General features: G+C 42.9%; 1 protein-coding gene across 2 annotated transcripts in view; it reads right to left on the reverse strand.

Annotated features, from left to right (window-relative positions):
- Positions 1-6160: 6160 nt before the first annotated feature.
- wdhd1 (WD repeat and HMG-box DNA binding protein 1) overlaps positions 6161-26409 on the reverse strand; it is a 57555-nt gene continuing 37306 nt past the window's right edge. For both annotated transcript variants that reach the window (XM_031890862.1, XM_031890863.1), the window contains exons 20-26: positions 24389-24528; positions 21524-21574; positions 21383-21426; positions 20289-20462; positions 17862-17977; positions 7820-7955; positions 6161-6448 (exon numbers count right to left, since the gene is read on the reverse strand). In XM_031890862.1, the coding sequence (XP_031746722.1) occupies positions 6242-6448; positions 7820-7955; positions 17862-17977; positions 20289-20462; positions 21383-21426; positions 21524-21574; positions 24389-24528 (868 nt within the window). In that variant the 3' untranslated portion in view covers positions 6161-6241. The remainder of the gene's footprint in view (positions 6449-7819; positions 7956-17861; positions 17978-20288; positions 20463-21382; positions 21427-21523; positions 21575-24388; positions 24529-26409) is intronic.

Below are 26409 nucleotides of genomic sequence, written 5' to 3' on the forward strand. Positions count from 1 at the left end.
TAAAACCTGACAAATTGACACCTAAGAATATAAATGGACAGATAAACAGAAAATGGAAAAACCTAAAGGACTAAACATAAATGATAATGTAAGAGCCTTTCTAGATAAGTAAAAGAATAAAGTATTATAGAATAAAAAATGGCAAAATGATGGCATGACAGTTGATATGAAAATCTTTTTAAGAGATGGTTTTATCATTATATGGAAATTCTGAATTTGTTATCCTTCTGTGGCTGTAATAGAATTGATAGGTAACGCTGCCCACGCCTCATAAAACACCATATCAGCATTGACTTACTGTGGTGGCAAGCATCATGCTGTGGGGATGCTTTTCTTCATCAGGGACAGAGCATCTTTTTAAAAGCAAAACAAGAAGGGCTATTAATATGGCCAGGAAGTGGGCCAAAGTTGCTTTACCTTCTTGATTATGTGAGAGAAAGAGCAACAGGCCATTGAAGGAGAACTGAACAATAAAAACAAATATGGCTACAAATGTAATTTTATATTTTGAGCTTAATGCACCAGCCTAAAGGTTCAGCATCTCAATAACAGTAATAAAAGCCTTTAAAGGAATACGGTGACCTGTGCTCTGATAAACTTTAGTCACACTTTACTGCTGAGCTGCAAGTTGGAGTGATATCACCCCCTCCCAGCAGCCAATCAGCAGAACAATGGGAATGGAGCAAGATAGCAGTAATAGTAAAGGTGGCCATTATACCGCAAAGCCTTCTGGTTTGAGAAAGGGGGGAAAAACGGGAAACTACTCGCAATACTAGCTAAAGATGATAACCCCCACAATGTAATAGCAAACATCAAAGATGATAATGGAAATACACTCTCACAACAAGAACACATAGCGGAACGCTTCAAACAATACTTCCAATATACATACGCAGCACTCCCCCCACTCCCACAAGAACAATTATGTAACTTCCTAGACAGCATAGAACTCCCATCTATCCCACCAGATAGTAAAACGCACCTAGACAGAGATATCACTATAGAGGAGATAGAAGAAGCAATTGCAGATATGCCACCTGGCCGCACCCCGGGTCCAGACGGCCTCCCAGCTGAATGGTACAAAGCCCACTCCCAAATACTGACCCCCAAACTATGCACCTTATATAATAACATAACAGACACCAATGTTCTCCCAGAATCATGCTACATGGCACATATTACACTCATCCCTAAAGTTGGCAAACCCTCAGACGACTGCGGTTCATACCGCCCCATATCCTTACTAAACTGTGATACAAAATTTTTTGCAAAAGTGTCAGCTAACAGGCTAAAACGAATTGTAAGATCAATAATCCACCCCGACCAAACCGGATTTATGCCACAGAACGCTACAGACATAAATATCAGGCGGCTATTTAATAATCTAGAATATGACCACGACAACAAAGGGAACAGAATAGTGGTATCCCTCGATACAGCTAAAGCCTTTGATACAGTGTCTTGGGGCTATTTGTGGGAAATTCTTCGACGGTTTGGTCTGGGTGGCAGGTACAGAGCCTGGGTAAAAGCACTTTATTGGCAACCTCAAGCAAGGGTCTTGGTTAATGGGAGATTAACTGACCCCCTCCCACTTGAACGCGGAACGAGGCAGGGGTGCCCTCTCTCACCGTTGCTATTTGCACTGGCGATAGAACCCTTAGCAACACTACTCAGGGACTCCCCCAATATACCGGGACTACAGGCCGGCAGACTAATAGAAAAGGTATCATTATACGCGGATGATATGCTTTTATATTTGGCCAACCCAAATGAAGCACTATCTAACGCATTGTCCCTGATAGAGGAATTCGGTACCTATTCAGGTCTACGAGTGAACCAATCCAAATCTCTAATCTTTCCTATAGACCCACTTCCCCCACCCCAAGCAAGGCAGATTGGACAATTACAAGTGGTACAATCATTTAAATACCTGGGGGTGGTTATTAACAAACAACATACAAAATTTGAAGAAGGAAATCTGACCCCGATAGTACAAAACCTATCCAATAAAATAGATACATGGGCACAGCTACCCCTCACCCTGCCAGGCAGAATCAACCTATTAAAAATGGTATTTCTCCCAAAATTCTTATATATCTTTCATAACTCGCCAGTACCTCCCCGTGCCAAATGGTTTAAACGCATTGACTCCCTGATCCTAAGGTTTCTATGGGCAGGAGAACACCCTTGCATAAGCTTAAAAACCCTGCAAGCCCCTGTCACTCAGGGAGGCCTGGCCCTACCTAATATGAGACTATACTATCTGGCCAGCCAATTAATTTATGTGCACTGCTGGCTAACCCCACACCAGGACAATACATCCACGCTACTTGAAGCTAATATCTTGGGCTCACTCAAAGCCCTAGCAAACCTACCATACAGAGGAAATTCAAAACATTACACAATCACTACCCCTATGCGCACAGTTATCACTGCTTTCCAAAAAGCCCTCAAACATGTCCAAGGCCCACAACAAATGTGGTCACGTTGGACGCCATTATGGGGTAACAGTTCCTTACCCAACTTCACCTCCCTACCCAACATCGCCCAATGGGCCTCCCATGGAACTAAACACCTACAAGACATACTAACAAATGGAGATATGACACATTTCCAAACGCTTAGAGAAAGCCACCAAATCCCCCAAACAATGCACTTTAACTACCTTCAACTCAGACACGCTTTCCACTCCCAATTTCCCACCAGACCAGTAGAGTTGAAAGAAACCACCCTAGAAAAATACATACGTAGGGAAAACCTCACCAAGCCCCTGTCCTGGTACTACACCATCCTATGGCAGGCCAACCCAGACCCACTGGCGAAGGTACGTGAGAAATGGATGCGAGACATACCTAGCTTAACTGAAGAAACTTGGGTAGATGCTCTAAGGCAAATTCCAGACTTGACAATATCATTAGCGGACAGGTATATACAAATGAAGTTTCTAAACCGGGTATACCTTACGCCATACAGGCTGTCCAAGATGTTTCCCCAGACCCCTGTATAAAATGTGATCGAGAAACTGGCTCATACATACACGTGTTCTGGAACTGTCCAGCCGTGCAGGTCTTCTGGAAGGAAATTGTCAACTATATCTCAGATGCCCTAAGCTTTCCCCGGATTCTGTCACCTATTGTTTGCCTACTGGGAGTGGCCGAGGACCTGGGGCTTTCACATCATTCTAGACTCTGCTATCTCCAGCTCCTCTACTATGCCAAAAAGGCCATTCTACTGCAATGGAAATGCTTAGCCCCCCCAACCCTCCCATTCTGGAGAACTCTAGTCAACAACACTCTAACCAGAAACTGACCTACCTCGCACGGGGCTGTCCTAAAAAATTTGATGCAATATGGGGCCCCTGGATTGCCTTCCACGAAACCCCAGGAAACACCGCGGACAATATACCATAGCAACGGAAATAAACTGGTCCCCATCTCCCCAACTCTACAGCCTGCCTCTTCTCCCCTTCCTACCCCCCCCCCTCTCCTCCCTTACTTCTCTACTCTCTCTCTCCCTTTTTGCTGTTTTACTTTTATGTTAATCTGAAAAATGCATAAATAAAAAAAAAAAAAAAAAAAAGGTGGCCATACACGTGGCGATCTGACGATGTTTCGTACGACCATCGGTCGCACAAAACATCGTAAGATCCGCCACACACATTCAGGGCTGAATCGGCAGGTAAGGAGGTAGAAACAATAGGATTTCTACCTCCTTCTGCCGATTCAGCTCTGAAGGGAGAATTTTGGTCAGGCGCCTTCTATGGCGCCCGATCAAAATTTTCAAACTGGTCCGATCGGCGAGTCGTCCGATATCAGCAGCTTCCTGCGATATCGGTCGACTCGCCGACATGCCATACACGCACCGATTATCGTACGAAACGAGGTTTCGTACGATAATATCGGTGCGTGTATGGCCACCTTAAGAAATCCAAGTCCGGTTTGGGACTTCTCCATTTACATGGGAGTAGGAGAAACTGAAAGCAGGTGTAGCGCTGGCTCTTTCTGAAAGCTCAGACTCAGGCACAATGCACTGAGATGATATTACAAAAAAATTGTTGGTTCAAGAATAACATTTTAAATGGTAGCGTGAATTGTTTGCTATGTAAACACTGTAATTTAGAAATTAAAAGTATACCATAAAAACCATGACAGTATCCCTTTAAGCATGTTACAGGAGCTCAACATCTTGGATTTTGTTAGAGGTGTTAGTGACATTCACATGCTCAGTGGACTATGAGATGCTGCTGAGAACCTAAGCTTAGGGGTTGTCGCAAATTATCAAGCAGAAAATTAGGTTTTCCTGTCATATAAGCTGATGCAAAATTGCTGATTATTTCTGATGCTAATTGCACTGGTTTCAAAGCTGCCGTGACTTCAGAATCTAAATTACTAATCAGCTTTGTATTGTGACATTTATATTCTATATGTACAGTATATTGTGAGTCAGTCCCTAAGATAAGGTAACTGAAAGCAGCCGTTATGAGTAGTACTCATAATGAGTAAGATTACAAAGGCTTTAGAGAAATGATCACTTCATTTAAAGTCTCATTTTACCAGATAACCCATCTTTCTATTCCCCAATATTTTAGGCCAATAGAATTTCTATAGTGCACCTTAGAAAACTGCATGGAAACAACATTTCCCAAATCCTTTTTTGGTATTACCAACATGCTCTCTATACTTCTCTTAAGGTGGTCATACACGTGTCGATATCTAATTGGTGCCTGTATGGAGGGAGATGAGGCGACCAATATCGGTAAAAGTCCTGGATAGCATCCTCATGTCCTTCCCAGAGGGATCTGGAAAAGAGTTTCCTATATATCCATGCAATACCTTTACAGATGCTGCTGCTGCCTGACGTGGCTGGTAAAGCCCTATTTGTTGATGAGGGATACATGCCTGTTAATTGGAAGAGTAGAATAGGAACTAAATTCTCCAATTCAAACTAACATGGTATCAATGACATACTGAAAGGTCCAGTCTGCTTCCCACGCATTTTTCATGTTAATATAGCTAACAAATCTGAAAGCGGATGAAAACAGTTAAAACAGAATGCTGATGAGACTGATAGAAAAGAAAATGCATATGGAGTGTAGTTCATAAAATGAAAAGCAACATATAAGTAACAAAACTTTTATTTACAAGATACATTTTTGTAGAGAAACAAAAATAATGTAACTTTGAACAAATCTATAACAAAAATACTGATACACAAGCTTATTTACAGGTCTAATAACTTCCAATTCTAAATATCCAATGGGATAATGAGGAGTTTTAATGTTTTTTTTTTTTTATCAACATAGCTTTTAGGATTAGACAGAAGGAAAGAAGAAAACTATTTTCATTGTTTTGGACATCACCGTAAGGGTGAAGAAACACAGATACTTAATAGTATCTACTTATCATGGCTACTAAATGCCAGAAAATTTCCTGCCAAAGACAATACTGAGAATTGCCTCTGCTAAAACACAAGTAAAGTAGTAGCTCCCTTAGGGTGAAGACACACAGAGTTAAAGGAACAGTAACACCAAAAAAATGAAAGTGTATAAAAGTAACTAAAATATAATGTGCTGCTGCCCTGCACTGGTAAAAGTTGTGTGTTTACTTCAGAAAGTCTACTATAATTTATATAAATAAGCTGCTATGTAGCCATGGAGGCAGCCATTCAAAGGGGGAAAGGCACAGGCACATAGCAGATAACAGATAAAATACTATTGTATTCTACAGAACTTATCTGTTATCTGCAATGTAACCTGTGCCTTTTCTCCTTTTTTCCAGCTTGAATGGCTGCCCCCATGGCTACACAGCAGCTTATTATATAAATTATAGTAGTGTTACTGTAGCAAACACACCAGTTTTACCAGTGCAGGGCAACAGTGCATTATATTTTTATTACTTTAAAGCTCTTTCATGTTTTGGTGTTACTGTTCCTTTAATAATAGCAGCTACTTGTCACGGCTACAGCAATAGACAATGCTGACCATTTACTGATAATTGTCTCTACGTGTGTTTTAGCAGAGGCAATTTTCAGTATTGTCTATGGCAGGGTTTTTTTTTGTGTTCTGTAGCTGTGGAGAGAAGCTGCTACTAAGTAGCTCTGTGTGTCTTCGCCCTAAGAGTTGAAGTCCATTCAAACAAGACTGTATGGACTGATAGCATAGACAACCCCATAATATAATAATGAACTTAAGAACTGCTCAACAGAAATAGCTAAATACTTAGTAACCAAACTTACAACAGGATTAATCCTTTTTAAAGGCAAATGCGGACAATTTGTTATTCGCTGACTGGCCTACTGGTTTGTGTTTCTTTGCTGCAGCAACAATGCTATCTGTGTTTTCCTGGTGACAACCATTTGATGCCAAGTTCTCTTGTTCTTGGCGTTTCCTCTTCTTTGCATCAGCACCATCTTCTCCAGAGGGGTCACCTTTGGCTTTCTCGGTCCACAGCTTGTTGTCAGGAAGGAAAAGGAGGGGTGGAGAAAAATAAAAAGGTTTTAAGTATATAAACTATACAAATACTATTTAAGCTACTTAGAAATGCTTAATTAATAAAATGATTACCACATTGGATGTCAAATATAAGCAGTTTGGTTGATCTAATAAAGGAGAACTAAAGCCTAACTAAATAAGTAGGCTAGAAATGTTGTATGTGATGTTTTGGGCTTCTGTACAAGCCCAAGGCAACCACAGTCCTTTAGCAGGGAAGATTTCTGCCTCCAAAGATGCCCCAGTAGCCCCCATCTTCTTTTCTGCTGATTTCCTGCCCATGCTCTGTGCTGCTAGCAGTTACTGAGCTTAGGGACTGACGCACAATATACTGTATATATAGAATATAAATGTCACAATATAAGGCTGATTAGTAACTAATACAGATTATTAGTACATAGCAGCTGTGAAACCAGTGCAACTAGCATGTAATAATCACCTATGTAGCCTCAGCTTTTATGAGAGGCAAACCTCATTTTCTGCTTGACAATTTGCAACAAGCCCTAAGCTTTCCAACAGCTGCCCAGAGCACACTGAGCATGTGCGTGCCACTGACACTTCTTACAAAATCCAAGAAAGGGTGCTTCTGTGACAACTGTAAAGACCTTGATCATTGCTACTATAGAGATGCTGAACCTTTAGGCTGGTGCAGTAAGTTCAGTATATAAATATGGGATTTCTAGTCATTCATTTCTAGGGTTAAGTTCACCTTTAAAAAGATCAACATACAATCAACTCTGGTTAATAGGGAACAAATTATACTTACTAAGTTGTAGAAGACTTACTGCAAAGTTGCTTATTTTTCCATACTGGCACAATGTAGACCTACTGATTCTTCCATCCATACCCCATAAACTACATCAAGTATAGCACAACATATTTTTTACCTCCATCCACCACAAATATACCCCAAACTTTATATTTGGGGGAGCACTCCTCCAATTCAAGAGCAGTGGTACCAAACTATACCCAATCCATATACCCACTAATCCTAAATCAACTGAACTCGCAAGGGTGAGATGGGTTAATGGAATCCCAGAACTAAATTGACAGGACTGGGAAGAGGCCACTTGTTATAACTATGATCACAGACAAATAAAATCAACAAAAAAGAATGCACCAATAATAAATGCACCCAAGATGAAAAGTTTTTTCTAGTTATAAAATGCACTATTTATCCAAAGCATGTTTTAAAACTGCAGGTGGCACTTCTTATGTTTCTCTAGATTCTTTATAAGCACCATTAATATATGTTGTCAACTTGTATTGCACTAATCACAAAATCATAGTGCAGTGCCTTATTAATCTGCAAAAGGCATGGTCTCTGCTTACCATTCTCTCTTCAGGAGCAAGCATTCGAAACCGACTCATGCCTTCTTTAATTATTTCAGACTCTTCAAGCATTGAATTTTCAGACAAGATACTTTGTCGATTCTCATCCAGCCAAAGTTGAAAACCGGTTTTGGGCCTAGAACATAGCAAATGGAAAGATTATCCAACATCCGCCAAGCAACTTCATAAAAGAGTAATTGTACCTTAAAATAATAACTTATAACCTGTGAATAACTGGCTACAACTGAACTGCAGTTCTCTAAAGCATAGCACACACCATGTAACCTTTTATACCCATTCAAATGGAAAAAGTGTTGGGGAGCAACACAAGTACGGAAAAAGGAGATTTTGTGACTACTCACCGTTAAATCCTTTTCTCTTAGGACGTCTGTGGGACACAGGGACCATGGGTATAGTATCTACCAGCAGGAGGCAGGACACTAGAGAGGAAGAAGAGGAAGAAGCCCCTCCTCCCTGGTACTATACCCCCTTTCACTTCCTTAGTGAGCCAGTTTTGTCAAGCATATAACAGATTAACAGAATAACTGAATAACTTTAAACTTTAGCAGAATAACCCTTCCAGAAGGACCGCTTCCGGGGGGGAAGCCCTGTGTCCCACAGACGTCCTAAGAGAAAAGGATTTAACGGTGAGTAGTCACAAAATCTCCTTTTCTCTTACAGGTGTCTGTGGGACACAGGGACCATGGGGACATACCAAAGCTGTCCCATTAAAAGAGGGTGGGAGAAGCGAATTCAGGCAACTGCAGCTTGCAGTACCTTTCTCCCGAAGTGGACGTCAGATGCCGCAAATACCTCAAATCTGTAAAATTTGGTAAAGGAATGAATGGATGACCATGTAGCAGCCCTGCAGACTTGTTCGGCTGAGGCCCTGTTCCTAAAGGCCCAGGAGGTGCTGATTCCCCGAGTAGAGTGAGCTCTGATGTGGAGAGGTGGCGATTTTCCCCTGGCAATGTATGCTCTGCGAATGGCTTCTCTAATCCAACGGGACAAGGTGGCCTTAGAGGCCGGGGAACCCTTCTGGGGGCCGGAGGGCAAGATGAAGAGGGACGAGGACTGACGAATGTCCTTAGTCCGGTTCAGATAGAATTTTAGCGCCCTGACCGGATCCAACGCATGTAAGGCCACTTCCCTGGGGGAAGATGGCTGAGGGCAAAAGGACGGGATGGTGATGTCCTGGTTGATGTGGAAGGAGGTACCAACCTTAGGAACGAAGGAGGGCACAGTTCTGAGCACTGCTCGATCGGAGTGGAAAACGAGGTAGGGCTGAAGGTGTGATAGGGCCGAGATCTCAGACACTCTGCGTGCCGAGGAAATAGCCAGCAGAAAAACCAGTTTTCCAGGTGAGCCACATTAGGGGAATAGTGGCCAGGGGCTCAAAGGGCGGGCCCTGCAGGACGGTGAGGACCAGGTTGAGGTCCCAAGGGGGAATGGGGTCACGGAAGGGAGGGTGAAGCCTCAGGACTCCCTGAAGGAAGGTGGCTACGTCTGGTAGGATGGCTAGGCGGCGTTGAAAAAGGACCGAAAGGGCCGATATCTGGGACTTAAGAGATCCCAGTGAGAGACCCTTGGAGAGCCCCGACTGCAGGAAGGACAACAGTCGGGGAAGGGAAAAGACCTGAAAGGGGTGACCCCCAACGTCACACCAGGCCTTGAAGGTCCTCCAGACACGGTGGTAGGTCTTGGAGGAGATAGGCCTCCGGGCAGCCACCATGGTGCGAATGACGTCTGGAGAGAACCCTTTGCGCTGAAGCACTAGGGTCTCAATAGCCAGGCCGTCAAACTCAGGAAGGTCGGGTCTGGGTGGCGAATGGGGCCCTGAGTCAGAAGGTCGGGATCCTGTGGGAGACGCCAGGGATCTGCCCTGCTGAGGATGACCAGATCGGAGAACCAGGCTCTTTTTGGCCAGAAGGGAGCCACTAGAATCACTGGCCCGGAACCGGCCTTGATCTTCCTGATGACTCTGGGTAGAAGAGGGAGAGGAGGGAAGATGTAGGCGAGGGGGAAGTCCCAGTCGGCCGTGAGGGCGTCCGCTGCTAAGGCTAGGGGATCTCTGCACCTGGCCATGAATTGGGGAACCTTCCTGTTCAGGCGGGAGGCCATGAGGTCCACGGTTGGGAGACCCCATCGTGCGACGATGCCCTGAAAGATTCTTGGGCTTAGGGCCCATTCTCCTGGGTCGAGTTGTTGACGGCTGAGGTAGTCGGCCTGCCAGTTGTCGAGGCCGGGAATGTAAACCGCTGTCAAACGGGACTCGTGGGTCTCGGCCCAGGTCAAGATAAGGCTGACCTCCTTGAGGGCCTGACGACTTCGGGTTCCGCCCTGGTGATTCAGATAGGCGACTGTAGTCGCGTTGTCGGATTGTACCTTGATGGCCTGGCCCTTTAGGAGATGCTGCCAATGTAGCAGCGCTAGGCGGACTGCCCTGATCTCCAGGATGTTGATGGGGAGAAGGGCTTCGGTTCTCGACCAGGTCCCCTGGGCCGAAAGGCGGTCCAGAACTGCTCCCCAGCCCGTGAGGCTGGCGTCCGTAGTCAGGAGGCGCCAGTGTGGTTCCAGAAGAGGGCGTCCCTTGGCCAGATGGGATGAATTGAGCCACCATGTCAGGGAGGCCTGTGTCTTGGGAAGAATCCGGAACCGTTGGGACAGGCTGGAGCGGGTCCACTGATCCAGGATGTTCCACTGTAGGTCGCGCAGGTGAAACTGCGCGAAGGGCACGACCTCTATGGAGGACACCATGGATCCTAGCACCTGCATCGCAAATCGGATGGAAGGAGATGGGGATTGGATCAACCGGCGCGTCAAGTCCTGGATTTTGGAGATCTTCTCCGGAGGAAGGAACACTCGCTGTTGTGCTGTATCGAAGATCATGCCCAGGAAGGGCATTCGACGGGAGGGAGTGAGTCGCGACTTCTCCAGGTTGATCTTCCAGCCCAGAGAGGTTAGGGTTGAAGTGACCAGATTCAGCTGAGATGTTGCTGTAGAGGGGGATGGCGCCTTGAGGAGGAGGTCGTCCAGGTAAGGGGTGATGGAAACCCCCTGCGACCTGAGGGAGGCCGCCGCCGCCGCCATGATCTTGGTGAATATGCGAGGTGCTGAAGTGAGCCCGAATGGGAGAGCTGTGAACTGATAGTGGAGATTCTTGACGGCAAATCTTAAGTATCTCCAATGGGGAGGGAAAATGGGGACGTGAAGGTAGGCGTCCTTTATGTCCAAAGCCACTAGGTACTCGTTGTGGCCCATGGCTGCAATTACCGACCTGAGCGATTCCATCTTGAAACGGGAGAAGCGAAGGTGGGTATTGAGTTGCTTGAGGTCTAAGATTGGCCGAAAGGAACCGTCTCGTTTTGGAACGAGAAAGAGGTTGGAGTAAAAACCCCGGAACCTCTCTCCCGGAGGGACTGGCGTGATCACTTTTTCGTCCAAAAGGCCTTGGACAATGGAGAGGAAGGCGGACTGTCTGAGAGAGTCCTGGGAGAGTCGGGACATGAAAAACCTGCTGGGTGGCGCGGAGAGAAACTCGAGGCGATAGCCTGAAGACACTACCCTGTGCACCCACGGGTCGGAAGTGAGTCGGAGCCAGGCCTCGTGAAAGAAACGAAGTCTGCCTCCTACGGGCGGCGGACTTACCCTGTGGGGGTAGTCATGCGGAAGGCTTGTCGGCAGGCTTGGCTTGGGGGCGCCTGCCCTGCCAGGAGTACCTGGAACGAGGCGGAAACTTAGGTTTTCCTGAGGGATTCTGGAACCTTTCTCCTGAGGCCGTAGAATCTCTGGAGGAGGTGAACTTGGAGCCCCTGGAACGAAAAAAGCGGCCCCTCCGAAAGGAAGGGCGATTTTTTGACTGTGGGAGGAATGTGCTCTTCCCTCCCGTAGCCTGGCTGATGATTTTGTCGAGCTCGAGCCCGAAAAGGAGTTTGCCTTTAAAGGGAAGAGTTGTGAGCGATTTCTTGGAGGACATATCGCCTGACCAAAGTTTGAGCCAAAGCGAGCGGCGAGCCGCTACCGCAAGAGCCGAAGTACGGCTGATGGCCTGAACAGAGTCTAGAGAGGCTTCGCAGAGAAATTCGTTAGCATCGCGAATCTTAGATGCTAAGAGGGAGAGTTCCTGTCTGGAGGCGCCGGAGGCGAGGCCCTCCATAAGGGAATCGGACCAGGTCTGGACGGCCCGGGAAACCCAGGCGGAGGCCAGAACCGGCCGGAGGCTCTCCCCTGCGGAAGAGAATGTGGCCCTGAGGAACCCCTCCATCTTCTTGTCCATCGGATCCTTAAAGGAGGAGGAGTCCGGGACGGGAAGGGCCGTGTTTTTGGATAGACGGGATACCGGGGCGTCCACCGACGGAGGAGTCGCCCATTTCTCCAGAGCATCCTGTGGAAATGGATAAGAGCGTTGAAAACGCCGAGAGGTCTGAAAACGTCTTTCAGGGTGGTCCCACTCTGACTGGATGATGGAATCCAGTTGGTCGTGGGAAGGAAAAACGGAAGAGGTCTTCTTCTGGCGCTTGAAAAGGGAGGAGGAAGCCTCTAGAGTAGATTCCGGAGTCTTGAGGTCAAGACAGGATATAACTGAGGAAATAAGGGAATCAATGGCCTCAGTCGAGGATTTAGCTATGTCGTCCGGCTCGTCCGGGCCGTCAGAGGAGATTTCTCCCTCACTTAGGGAATGATCTTCCCAAGTGGCTGAGGCGTGCAGGGACTCAGAGTCACTGTAGTCTTCCAGACGGAGTGCTGCTTGCCGCTTGAGAGATCTGGAGGGTTGTGGATCCTCCCTATCCAGTCTGTCTAGTAGCTTATCGAGACAGGCCGCCAATTTGGGGATGCCTGAGGAGAGCTGAGCCGCCCAGAGGGGAGGGTCCTGGTTGGAAGAGGAGGCCTGCGCCTGAGCATCCAGTGCCGGAGCGGAAGAAGGGTCCCCCCCTGCTATATCTGTGGAGGGGGGAGGAGGCACGACCGGAGCCTGGGAAGAAGTCTCAGCCGGAAGCTTGGAGCATGAGGAACAAAGAGGTTCCTTTCTGCCAGATGGGAGACGTTTGCAGCATCTGGCGCATGCTAGATATTTTACTTTTGAGGAGCTAGACGCCCCCCTGGAAAAGGGGCCTTCTGGAATGCCCTCTGCCATGACAGAAAAAACAACAGCAGTGCAGTTTCTAACAAACAATAGCAGGTATTAAGCAAAAAAGACAGAGGACTTTAATGCAATAGGCAATGCAATGGAGTAAGGATTTTTTTTTTTTTTCCAAATAAACAAGTGCTCTTAAATATCAGAAGGGGAGAATGAGTATATAATCCCGGTTGAGAAATAACTCTCACAGTGCCCAACAAGTTTTTAATACAAAAAACATGTAAAGGCAGTCCTGTCACAAACACCCTCCCAGCCACAGTTCCAGCCCTGCTCTGCCCGTTCCTAATGTCCCCCTAGTAGTGCCCCTGCCTGCTAGAAATACCGTCCCTGTGTCCAGGAAGAAGAGGCTCCTGTGGGGAAGCGCTGAAGACCCGACCGATCAGGATGGAGAGCGGAGAGGAATGGCGCGAAACTCTGAGAGGCGCGAGTAGAAGGCGCGCACAAGATGGCGCCGAATGGTGACGTCACTGGAACGCATGGGCGCAATGGAACGCAAGGAGGAAAAAATGATGGTAGCGTTCAGGTAAGGGAAGCGCCGGCTACAGGAGCAGACAGGGCAGGCTGTAGAGGGAACTGAAGGCAGACAGGCGGGCTGGAGAGAGCGCTGGCTGGGAGCAGACAGGGACTAACCTGAGCACATGGAGGGGAGCACCGGACAGCTTCTGCACTGAAGGTATAGGCAGGAAACTCTGTGTGGCCCGCTCCATAGGAGTCTTATTGGCCCCGGTACTTGGGTCCCACGTAGGGGGAAGCCTGTGGAGGGAGCTCCGAAGAGGCCCTATAGGACAACCCCTGGTGCCAGAATCTCTGGCCGTAGATTTCAGAGGGAGCTGTAGATCCTGTCTCCTGAGGACACTAGAAAAAACTGGCTCACTAAGGAAGTGAAAGGGGGTATAGTACCAGGGAGGAGGGGCTTCTTCCTCTTCTTCCTCTCTAGTGTCCTGCCTCCTGCTGGTAGATACTATACCAATGGTCCCTGTGTCCCACAGACACCTGTAAGAGAAAAGTGTTGGGGAGCAACACAAGCACGGAAAAAGTTAATGGAGGTGCCAAATAAGGGCTAAGATTGGCTATTAGGCAGCCTCTATGCACACTATCAGCTTACAGGGGGCTTTATTTGGTAGTAAATATTGTTTTTATTCAACCAAAACTTGCCCCCAAGTCAGGAATTCAAAAATAACTACCTGGTTTGGGGGCACTGAGAGCAACATCCAAGGGGTTGGCAAGCAACATGTTGCTCATGAGCCACTGGTTGGGGATCACTAATGTACACCAATGAAATTGCCAGCCAAAAAAAATATAATTTATTTAAGGGAAACTGTCTAAGAAAGAATGACAAAGATATGCATGACTTTAAGGATAAATGCATACCAAGCTGTAGCCCTTGGTCCCATCATCACTTTCTAAAGAAAAGCAAAGTAAGCGCTCTACCAGTGACAGCCCCTTAAGAAAACGGACAGTTCAGCAATCCTGCAATTACAAGAGATAATCCTCCTGCCGGTTAACCAATCAAATGCAATAATTGTTTTTGATTTGCCCTCTAACTTACAGACCAGTTAGATTTATGGGAAACTGACTGTGTAATATGGTCCAGAGAGTCAATTTTAGACCGTTTCATGAATATGCTTTCAAAAATGCTGAATTGCTTGGGCCATTCACATTCCGATAATCTTTCTCCAAATATTTAATTTTAGAACCATGGAAATTTAAACTTTTGAAAATTAAAAATAAATTATTATACAACCCTTGGTGTGTGCTGGGTTTTGGCATAATGGGGCGTAGCAGGGTGAATCAGTGATGTGATGATGTATGGGCCATTTTTGCATTGTGGCACCATTCTAATCTTTTGGCAGGGCCCATGACTTGGATGGCTTGTGGGCTATTAGCATGTACTTTTCCTCGGGGGGGCTCAATTAACTTAGAATAGGGTCCCTTAATTACTAATAAAGGCCATACCTGAGACTCTGTAATCCATGCCACTGAAAGGGTGGTAATGTTTCAATGTTTTAACATAATCCAACAGAAGGTTTGTATTATGAGCATTTGCTACAAATTCAAGCATATAAGAAAATGTGGGCTTTGTAAAAGAATGTAGAAACTGTGCTTCCTTGGAAAAAGAAGATTCCTGCAATAGACTTTAAAAGTGCTTAAGCTACTTTTGTTTTCATTGATGGTTTTAAAAGCCCCAGAAGTGCCACTATAACGTTACATGTTCCAGCAGAAATTGTGCTTAATACAGGCAACAAGCAGGCTTCTGCTACTAAACCTGCAGCATTACCTATCAATAAATTTTAAGTGCTGATTCAAATTGAATACCATCCATCGGGCTACTATGTCTAAAAAGGTGACTGTTTCTAGCCCATAGATTGTGAACACAGGAAAAACTACACATGGCTATTATTCCAATTACTCATGCAAAAGATATAAATAATCACAATATCTGCAATTGTGCATGGGCAGATGAACTGACCAATATCAATAAGACATGGATATAGGTCCTGGATCAGCAAGCCACCATACATATACCAACACTTTGGTACAATATCATTAGTATGTGTATGGCCAGCTTTAGTGTAGAGAGGCAGAGACTCATGGGAACAGGGAAGAGAACAATGGAGAACCCCACGCACAGAAGAGTCCTCAGGAAATGCATTAAACCTAAATAACAGTACAAGAAACCCTGGAACACAATATTTCATTATATCCAGTAAATACACAGAAAATCAAACATGTATGCAGTAAAGTAATAAATATTAACACTGCCCATATAATAATATTGCATTTTATGTATTATACATATGCTAATAAGCATTGATAAGGGATAATATATATGTTTTTTCCCTGAGGAAGAGCACAGTTAGTGCTCAAAACGTTGGATCTCTTTTCTTAAATAAACTTATTATATTTTTGCCAAGTCCTGGTGTGTGCAGCTCATTCTCTTGCTTTATATTTTTTTTGCTAGCACCCTGGGCATTTGAATTTCAATAGGGTGTGCTCCGTTTGTTCTTGTATATATAAATATAGTTTTCCTTTAATGGTCAATGGAGGCAGACACATGCAGACATGGTGGTATTCAGTTTAAGAAAAGACTGGCTAAAAGTTAGAACCAACAGAAGTGTTTACATTTCTGTGTAATTTTTATAGAGAGTGCAATTCTAATGCATGTAAAGTTTAAAAAACTACAAAGTTCTAAACGGAGGCAGAGTTCAAAGGTTTTCATATATTACAGGGGTCACTACTATGTTAGTAAAAGTTCAAAGGTTGTCATATTACAGAGATCACTACTTTGTCTAAAACAAAAAAAAAAACAAACAAAAAAAAATTATATATATATATATATACATACACACACATTTTGCTGCAAACCTGTAATGCGTATGACTGCTTAATTAATATCAGGTTCACTGTAGAAAGGGAGGGTCCCTGAGGGGGTGTTGTCTGGCCAATTGGACAGCAGAATCCATTTAGTGCTGCTTCCAATAATATGAGCTATAATTAAATGCAGACAACATCTTTTCTTCATTTCCAAGAGAATGAGGAAGTGTGATTGTTGAAAATCATGAAAGAAAAAGGAGGAACAGAAGTAATACAAAGCACAACTAAATGAAGGATACTATAGGCCAGGGCCCCCAAGGTCATTTACCTGGCCCCCGCTTTTGCTGCGTCATCACCCCTGGCTACTACCTGTCTGTCTCAGTGTTGTTCCACGGTGTCATTAGCATCGGCCAGTTTGATACAGTGACGTGACGTTGCCAAGGAAAACACTGAAGGCAGACATGTAGTAGCCATGGGTAAGGACACATTAGGGGCAGGGCCCCATTAAAAAAAGTTCGAGGACCCCTGATATAGACACAAGACATAATGCAATTATTAGATTAGATTGATATAGTTCTATAAGAGTATGGTGACAAACCATGGTGATATATAACTAAAAATAGACAGACCGGTAGATATAGATACACACGCTCTAAAATGCAGCACAGCAAGCAAAACGCAAAAAAATTGGTTTGCATCCATTTTTCTGCATATTGTACCCTGCCTTGCACATAATAAAAGGACCTACTTTCAACATGTCCAAATAACTGGGGGTGCCAATTTGTTGTATCCCATTGGAGATTATAATCGTTAACCTTAGACCCTGGGCTAGTGCCCTTCTTCATTGAAAAAGTGCCCCAGGCCAGGGTACTATTGTAGAGAATCTTGCTTCCTCACTGTTGCCTAGGGAGTTCCACTCTGTTAGAAACTAAAAGCAGATGATTTTGCTGTATTGTATGTGCACAACCCAGAGCAGCTGTGAGAATCTTAAGGTCCCCATACACGGGCCGATTGTAGCTGCCAATATTGGTCCCTTGGACCGATTCGGCAGCTTATCGGCCAGTGTAGGGACAGAAACAACGGCCATACCAGACTGATATCTGGCCTGAAATTGGCCAGATATCGATCAGGCAGGTTAAAAGATTCAGTCGGATCGGGGACCTGAACCGACTGCTATCACCCACCCGTAGGTGGGGATAACGGGTGAAGAGGAGCACTAGCCAGGGGTCTTAGGTACGAAATTCTAACTACTGGAAGGTGCCTAGCAATTTACCACCCCTCTTAGTAAATAAGCTTTTCCTTTAATGTTTAGTGTAAAGTTGCTAGCTAACAAAGATGCCACTACGACCCCTTGTCTGTACAGTAATGACTAGCAGTAGCATTCACCTATGAGGTTTCAGTCCCAATACACATCTTCCCTGATGCCATTAATGTCAACATTAAGCAAGTACGGGGCAGTAGAGGTGTCTCTCTGCTGGTGTTTTTCTCCAGTGGAGAAACACCATGTTACACGGCCCTCATAATTACATTTTCTTTCCATTATTGGCTTTAAGTTTAAATACGGAAATACTACAAGTAATGAATACTCACTTTTTGTTTTCTGTAATGTCGGCAGCAGCTTTGGGTGGTGTGGGAACAGTTATTTTTTCTTCTGTTTTTTTTGCAGCAGGTTTAGCTTGGACACTTTGAAACAAAGTTGCTTGGCCCTCAAAATATAAAATGCAAGACATGCACTTTTAAATAAATGCATTTCTACTTGTCAGGAACAATTGCATTCCATTCCGAGCAGACTGGGTGTAAAGGTGGCCATACATGGGCAGATTTAAGCTGCCGATTCGAGTCTTTTACACTGTATGGGGGTGATGGGTTTACCTGACTGCCATCTGGCCTAAAATTGGCCAGATCTCAATTGGGCAGGTTTAAACTTCCGTCAGATCGGAGACTGCATCAATCGGTCCAACAGGCCTATGCCCTCTGTTTTTAATTGATCATTTGGTCCTACGGCCAAACAATTGAATTGAATTAGCCCAATATCGCTGACCTTGGAGAAGATCAGCTTGTTTGCCAACCTCGCCAAACGAGCAGATTGCAACATGTATGGCCACCTTAACTGAAGACAACTGAACATATAAACCTCATATTTGGAAATTCTGTAAAATCGTATTTGAAGGATTCACAACTACAAACGTCTTGGACACCCTGTAATGACATATCTAGTACAAAATCTTGAGTGGACTACTTAAAGGCAAACTATTCTAAAACGCAAATTAACCAACAATTTTTTTTTCCCCAAAGCTTAGATGTGCCTGCAGCCAAGGGGGTAAAATGATTTTGGAGGTACTCTCTAATGGTCATTGTAGGGTTTGCCCTTTAAGAACTTTAATGTCACACCAAGAAGTTACATAAAAGGTCAAGATTACTTGATAAAGTAGTGCCCATTACCCATACTTTAATATATTTTCCTGCTCTCCTTTGCTTTTTAGGTGGCCCTACACTATAACATCCACTCATTTGGCGAGGTCGCCAAATAAGCAGATCTTTCCACCTAAGGTGGGTGATATTGTGCTAACCCAATCGTTCAACCCTACTGCCAAATGATCAAAGTACAACAATGGGAATTAGAGCCTTCGGAGCAAGGACCGCATTGATGAGTCAATGTGGCCCTCGATCTGATAGGAAAATCAAACCTGCCTGAAAGACATCTGGCTGGTTTCCAGGTAGACCCATCGGAGGGCAAAATAAGCTGCCGAATCTGAAAGACCCAAATTAGCAGAATATATCTGCCAGTGTATGACCATCTTCACACTTTGGTCCAAATGAATGACATTTAACCTATTTTACAAATGACACTAATTTAGCACTTTTTTGTCCATACTAGCTGTTAACTTAACCTTTCCCCCTCCCCACTACTGAGGACAGCATTACCTTTAATAGCCAAGAACACTGAATCTTGAAAAATATTCCCTTCATTAAGACAAGAACAGAACATTCTTAATGAGTATAATTTCCTAGATTATAATGTTACCTACACAAGACTCATGAAATAAAACAGTCATTTTGTAGCCAAATACAAAAGAAAATATGCACATGTCCATGGGAACTTCAAATAATAATGAGTAAAAAAAAAACAAACAAACAAAAAAAAAAAACCTATGTTGCTGTGAATATGTTGACTGGTTCTTTATCTTCACAAACCTTTCTTCTGTCAAATACAACATATCTTAATTTTTTGGCTATTTTTATACCATGCTGCTAAAATGTATGTTTTAAAAATTAAATTCCTTTCTTTTCCACCACCCATGTTTCTCAGTGGCAGATAAATACACAGGTCAATCACACATTGATACATTGGTTGAAGCCATTTTTCAGCAACAGCTTCTGCCCCTACTGAGCATGTAAACATGCAAAACAAAAACAAATGTCGTGTCGTGTTCTTCCCTACATACCTGCATTGCTTGGTCTAATACAATGAGTGGTCGATTACACAAAAAATTCTGTGATGTGCTGGATAACCTTAAATGTCAGTAAGTGAATTGGAAGCTCACAGACAAGTGTAACAAGATTTAATATTAGCTGCATAAAGATTGGAACACTGTCTTTTCTATACCAAGGGAGTATTGTAATAAATGTATGCTACCGGTCTTATTGCCCGTTTAACATCCAAATTAAATTGGTTGCTGTGTGTTACTGCAACTTAGCAACCTCTATACCTCTTTATTATGTATGTCAGTTAGTTGAGCGTGTACACAAGTATTGGATTTGGTCATTTTAGCAATGAACCAAATTGCATTTGGAGGTCTATACAAGACACAGATCAGAGTTTATCACACTAATATATTTTTAATAAAGGACTATACACTATTTTTTATTGTGTGGAAAGACAAGGATTACAGAGTTGAAAAAAAAAATTATATATTATATATATATATATATATATATATATATATATATATATATCTACATCTACTGTAGAGGCGTAAGGTAAAAACAGCTGTAAACAAAAACTATGTTTAGTACCTGTCTGGGTTTGGCTTTTGGAGCCAGAGGTTTTATAACAAGAGAGTCGGTTTTGGTAGTGGATGGACTTCCACTAGATGATGGCTTCCTTGAAAATTTGCCCATGTTATCCAAGATACTAGTAGAACGGGAAGAGCTGCCAGCAATTGCAGGGCTTTTCTGACTAGCAGAAACCTTGAAAATTAAACAAATAGTAAAGTTCCACAACAGTAATTAAAGTAAGGGTATTTTTTTTCAGAACAAAACTATCTGGATCTAAAGATATTCACTAATGTTGAGTGCAGTAATGCAGTATCATGCAGTATGAGATTTTGCCATTTTCTTTATCAAGATAAGCTAACATGTAAGTTTAGATGTAGTCAATGAAGTTTTGACATTAAGAATGAGATGTTCAATATGGAATAGCTCATTCTCTATAGATAGGTCATGTTTAGTTATTCATTCAGAAAACACTGCATGTGTCAATAGGTAAATCAGTCATTCTATGGCTGGACTCACAAGGATGACATTCATGCATTTGGCAAAAAAATACTATTCAGTTATTTAGTTACCTAGACAATGTGGATGCAAAAGCATTAATATAAGACACTGACTGGTTGGTAAAGAAATCAGACATAACATTTTTTTTTAAACTATATTCATTTTTCAGATACCGTAATATCGGGGTGTCAGGGAACTCACGCGTGCGGCCCGGTCTCGCGCGCCTCCTTGCGTGCGTGCGCACGTACATGTCAAAGCGTGCACGTCCGTGACGCGCTGACGGCGCCGGTTCTGCGCATGCGTGGGGGGTATTTAAAGCTATCAAACGCCTCCTCCTGTGCTATGTTGTCTGCGGCCTTGCCTGGGAAACTAAGCCTGCCTGATTTACCTTACGACTTTCTGTTGCCGATCCTTCGCTTGCCTGACTCTGATTTTCAATACTGCAGTAATTATTCTCTAATTTATTAGGAAATGGGGTTAACACCTAATCATGCATGGAAAAAAAAAATACCGTCAAATACCGTGACACCGATATAATTTTGAAAAATACTGTGATATAAATTTTTGGTCATACCGCCCAGCTCTACATGACAAAAAAAAAAACATAACTGTACCTTGAAAGGATTAACTCTGCCTTGGTTGCTGGACAGAATTGCACCTTGGGAAAATCATAAAGAGTATAACTAAGGTAAAGAAATATTATGTTTGTATAATAACTGCAATGAACACAGAGAAAGGACAAAGTAAATAATTACCTGACTTGGAAATATCTGGCGATTTTGCACTTTTGTTGAAGGGATTTGTTGCTGTAAATCAAGTGAGATCACATTTACAAAGAATAATACACTGGCAAACTTGAAACAAGTTATTAGAACAGCAAGACAAAAATAAAACTAAGCCTAGTTAATATCAAGGTGAACTTCCTTTTAATTCCAGTTAGTTTAAAGGTGAACTTTCGTTTAATTCCAACCTCTGGAGAGGGACTTAGGCTAATGGCACAGTTAATGGCAAACTGATTCACTGTCTTCTGCTACCTGGATAAGCATACGATGAGTACACTTGCAGGGTGGATTTTGTTGTGAAAATGCATACTCATTGGGAAATCCTCTGTGTTTGTGCTGAGGGGCTAATCTGTGCCAGTCAGCATGCACACATACAGGTAGGGGAAGGCAGCAGATCTGCTTTAAACTGATGATATGATCTGCGCTGTAGCTCAAACAGGTCATTACAGGGCCATATCAAGTCTGTCAACTTTCACCATAGGAGTAGGACTGGGAAGAAGAGCCAAACACACTACTTGTATGTATGTAAGATAAGAAACCTGGTTTTTAAAGGAAAACTATACCACCAAACATTGTAGGTCTCTTTAAAAATATATGTAAAACCCTGCTTCATCTAAATAAACCATTTTCATAAAAAATATATATTTTTTTAATTGTATGCGTTATTGGGTAATCCTAAATAGGAAATTGGCATTTTAAGAATTAAGGACCGCCTCCTGCGATCATAGGATTCACAGTGCACACAAACAAGCCAAGGCACACATACAGTCATGTGAAAAAATTAGGACACCCCAGTAAATATTCAGTGCTTTATTAAAAAATGTTCACATATCGATGTTTAATCTTGTTTATCTATCTCTGGATTTAATTGCTGGTAAACAACTTGATTTACTCAAAAGTCTCTGAGGAGGAAACGTTTATCCCACTCCTCCATGCAGACTTTTTTCAGCTCTGAGGTGTTTGAAGGGTTTCTTGCATGTACAACCCATTTCAGTCCACTCCAAGACTCTTCATTTCTTAGTTTTCAGCCAGCCCTTGGTGGATTTACTGGTATGTTCTGGGACATTGTCATGATGCAGGTTCCAGTTCCGCTTCAGCTTTAATTTCCTTACAGATGGTCGCAGGTTCCTCAAGCACCCTTTGATACACAGTAGAGTTCCTGGTGGATTCTATGATGGTGAGCTGGCCAGGTCCTGCTGCAGCAAAGCATCAAACCATGACACTTCCACCTCCATGCTTCACAGTTCGTATGAGGTTCTTTTCCTGGAATGCTGCATTTGGTTTATGCCAAACATGTCCTTTGTTTTGGTACCCAAATAATCCAATTTAAGACTTATCTGTCCAAACATTATTCCAGAAGTCCTGGTGTTTGTCTACATCCTCTCTGGCAAACTTCAGCCTGGCCTTGATGTTTCTCTTAGAGCGCAAAGGTTTCCTCCTTGCACACCTCCCACGCAAGTTAAAGTTATGCAGTCTTTTTCTAATTGTAGAGGCATGCACTTTCACATCAACAGTAGCAAGCAGCCTGCTGTAGATCCCATGATGACATTTTAGGGTTTTTGGAGATTAAATTTTAGCATTTTGCTGTCTGCTTTCGGGGTGAACTTGCTTGAAAGGCCGGACCTGGGCATGTTGCCAGTTGTTTTGAAAGTCCTCCACTTGTAGACTATTTTCCAGACAATGGAATGGCTGATTTCAAATTCTTTTGCGATCTTTTTAAATCCCTTAACAGACTGCTACAGCCTTCTTACCTCAAGTCAGGAGCACGCCAAACTAAATGTCTGAGGTTTAAATAGGCAAACCTTCTTCAAAATACTGAGTCCTAATCATGCGCACCTGATGTGATCCACCTGTGTGTTATCTGAGCCATTTTAAGTGGGTCTAAATGTGGGGGTGTCCTGATTTATTCCTCACCAGAAATTGCATTTTTGTAGAATTCCTTTTTACAGAAGATTTTCTTCAGTTTTAATTGTTTAGTTATATTACTTGGATCTCCCAGTATTGTTAAATTGTGATTAAGGGGCAGACTTATCAAAAGAGATTAGAGCTTAGTATATAAAAAGCTTAGTGCGCCCACGTTCTATTCATTCCTGATAAAATGTCAGGTTCCTGTGCTGTACAAAAATAAGACAAAGATAAATCATTTCAGAACTTTTTCCACCTTTAATGTTACCTATAAACTGTACCACTCTCAATTGAAAAACAAACTAAAATCTTTTAGGTGGAGGGAAGAAAACCAAAAAAACTAAAATAATGTGGTTGCATTGCAATCGGATTCAGGTCTGGGCTCTGGCTGGGCCATTCCAAAACTTTAATCTTCTTCCGATGAAGCCATTCCTTTGTTGATTTGGATGTATGCTTTGGGTCGTTGTCATGCTGAAAGATGAAGTTCCTCCTCATGTTCAGCTTTCTGAACATGGAACTGTTCATAATTCCCTCTATCTTAACCAGTTCCAGCTGAAGAAAAACAGCCCCAAAGCATGATGGTAACACCCCACACATATAAATATATATATTTTCCAGTTTGGCAAGATTCTTTAATAGTTCACTTAACATAATATAAACTATCTGTTGGTTAAGTATTTATTCTGGAGGTATAGTTTTCCTTTAAATATTCAATTATTACAACATGCAACTTCTCTTTCTTTACTTTAAATGAACCATTTTTTAGAAAGGCATGTTTAATTTTATACTAGTCTTTGGTTTCCTGTTTATAGATGGCAAAGAACAGGCATTTGTTAACATAAAGCAAATACAAAAAGCTGTGAGGAGGAGCAATCATAAATGACAATTTTAAAATATATAGGCTGCTGTCATATGACATTCACAGATACCTACCAGAGGTATTGCTTTCTAGTGCTTCCTCTTGCTCTGTTTCCTCTTCTTCCTCCTCCTCTTCCTCATTATTTTCCTCACACTGGTCTTGTTTAACTGGTTTTGCTCTTGAATCACCCCATTCTGTTGCTGTTCTGCTGTAACTGAAAGTTAAGACACTATAATGTGAGCAGTCCAGACTATAATTTAAATAATAATTTAAATGTCAGACTGCAGTGTATTATATTGTGTAGGTTTTCTGAAAGCAGTTCTAATGTGTAGTGCTGGCTCCTTCTGAAAGCTCAGATTCAGGCACAATGCACTGAGATGGCACCTACACACCAATATTACAACTAAAAATAAATTTGTTGGTTCAAGAATAATATTTTAAATGGTAGAATTATTTCTGTGTAAACGGTGTAAATTAGAAATGAAAGTACTCCATAAAAATCATGACAGAATCCCTTTTACAATGGTTAAAATGGTAGGAAAACCAGTGATATTGCTTAAAAAAAAATCAGCTTTTAAGCTGGCCATACACGTGGCGATCTAACCGATGGTCGCACGAAACATCGTCAGATCCGCCACACACAGTCAGGGCTGAAACAGCAGATAAGGAGGTAGAAACAATAGGATTTCTACCTCCTTCTGCCGATTCAGCCCTGACAGCAGATTTTGGTCAGGTGCCTTCTATGGCGCCCGATCAAAATTTTCTAACCTGGCCGATCGGCGAGTCGTCCGATATCAGCAGCTTCCTGCGATATTGGTCGACTCACCGACATGCCATACACGCACCGAATATCATACGAAACGAGGTTTCGTACGATAGTATTGGTGCGTGTATGGCCAGCTTTAGAATTCCAAAACGATCAGCAGGGGGTAGAAAGGTAGAGAAGCATCCAAGCAGCAAATCCTTTTTTCATATATTTTATCAGATCAAATTCTGTACACTGTAGCCTACCAATAAAAACAAAACAAGGAAGCACAAGCACTTTAACCTTTAAATAGGATCTAGTCATTTTTTAAAAATGCATATAGATTCGGATCACTAAATAAAATTTTGTAATGTATGCGTAATGGAGTGAATTTAGCTTAAAGTTGTTCGTTTTTGTTAATCCTTAAATGTTTATTTTACTGGCCAGTAATTTGTATAAATAGCTATGTGTATATATATTTGTGTTAAAAGTGGAACCTGATGCTTACTTTGTTTACCACGTGCTTCAGCTGTGCTGGGAGTATGTCTAAAATCGTGCTGAAGCAACTGCTTATTGAAAGCTATGTTTGCCACAAGTGCATACAAAATGTTGTTTTTATATTTAACATTGCAATTGCTTGTACAAAGTAAGGTTCTATGAAGCACTTTCCTAGAGCTCTCAGAGAAGCCACTTCCTGAAGGGGTGGGCAGATAGATGCTGACCACCTGGTGGCAGCATAGAGCAGTTTGGAGGCTATACAAAGCTGAAGACTGGTTTATTTTTGAGTCTGTTAAGCCTTTGTAAGAGGCAGTTCTAGAGCTTGTGCTTGTAGGGTTACTGTTGACTCCCTGCTGGTAAAAGTGCATACTGCACCTTTGCAAACACATTGTGTTTTTCCTGCATTTGCTAAAAATAAAGCATTAAATTTCTACTGAAGATCTGTCTGGCTACAGAACACGCACATGCCCAGTGACAGTCTACTGGGAGCTGCTATATTGCTTCCTTCCCATTGTTCTGCTGATTGGCTGGTGGGAGGGGGTGATAACACTCAATCAGCTCAGCAGTAAAGTTTGACTGATGTTTATCAGAGCACAGGTCACATGGCTGTGGCACCCTGGGAAATGAAGAATATGGCTAGCCTCATGTGAAATGATAAAAGTAAATATAAATATTTGGGTTTTTAAAAAAGGGATTTCAATCAGGATTCTGCTGGAGAAGCTCTATTAACTGATACGTTTTGAAAAAGACATGTTTTCCCAAGACAGTATTCCTTTAATGTTCTGGTTTTGGTTAGTGCCACTCTGTCGTCTTATGTCAGTTTCAGAGGGCTAAATCTGTCCCTGACAGAAG

Source organism: Xenopus tropicalis, chromosome 8, assembly GCF_000004195.4.
Source record: "Xenopus tropicalis strain Nigerian chromosome 8, UCB_Xtro_10.0, whole genome shotgun sequence".
NCBI classification, from domain to species: domain Eukaryota; kingdom Metazoa; phylum Chordata; class Amphibia; order Anura; family Pipidae; genus Xenopus; species Xenopus tropicalis.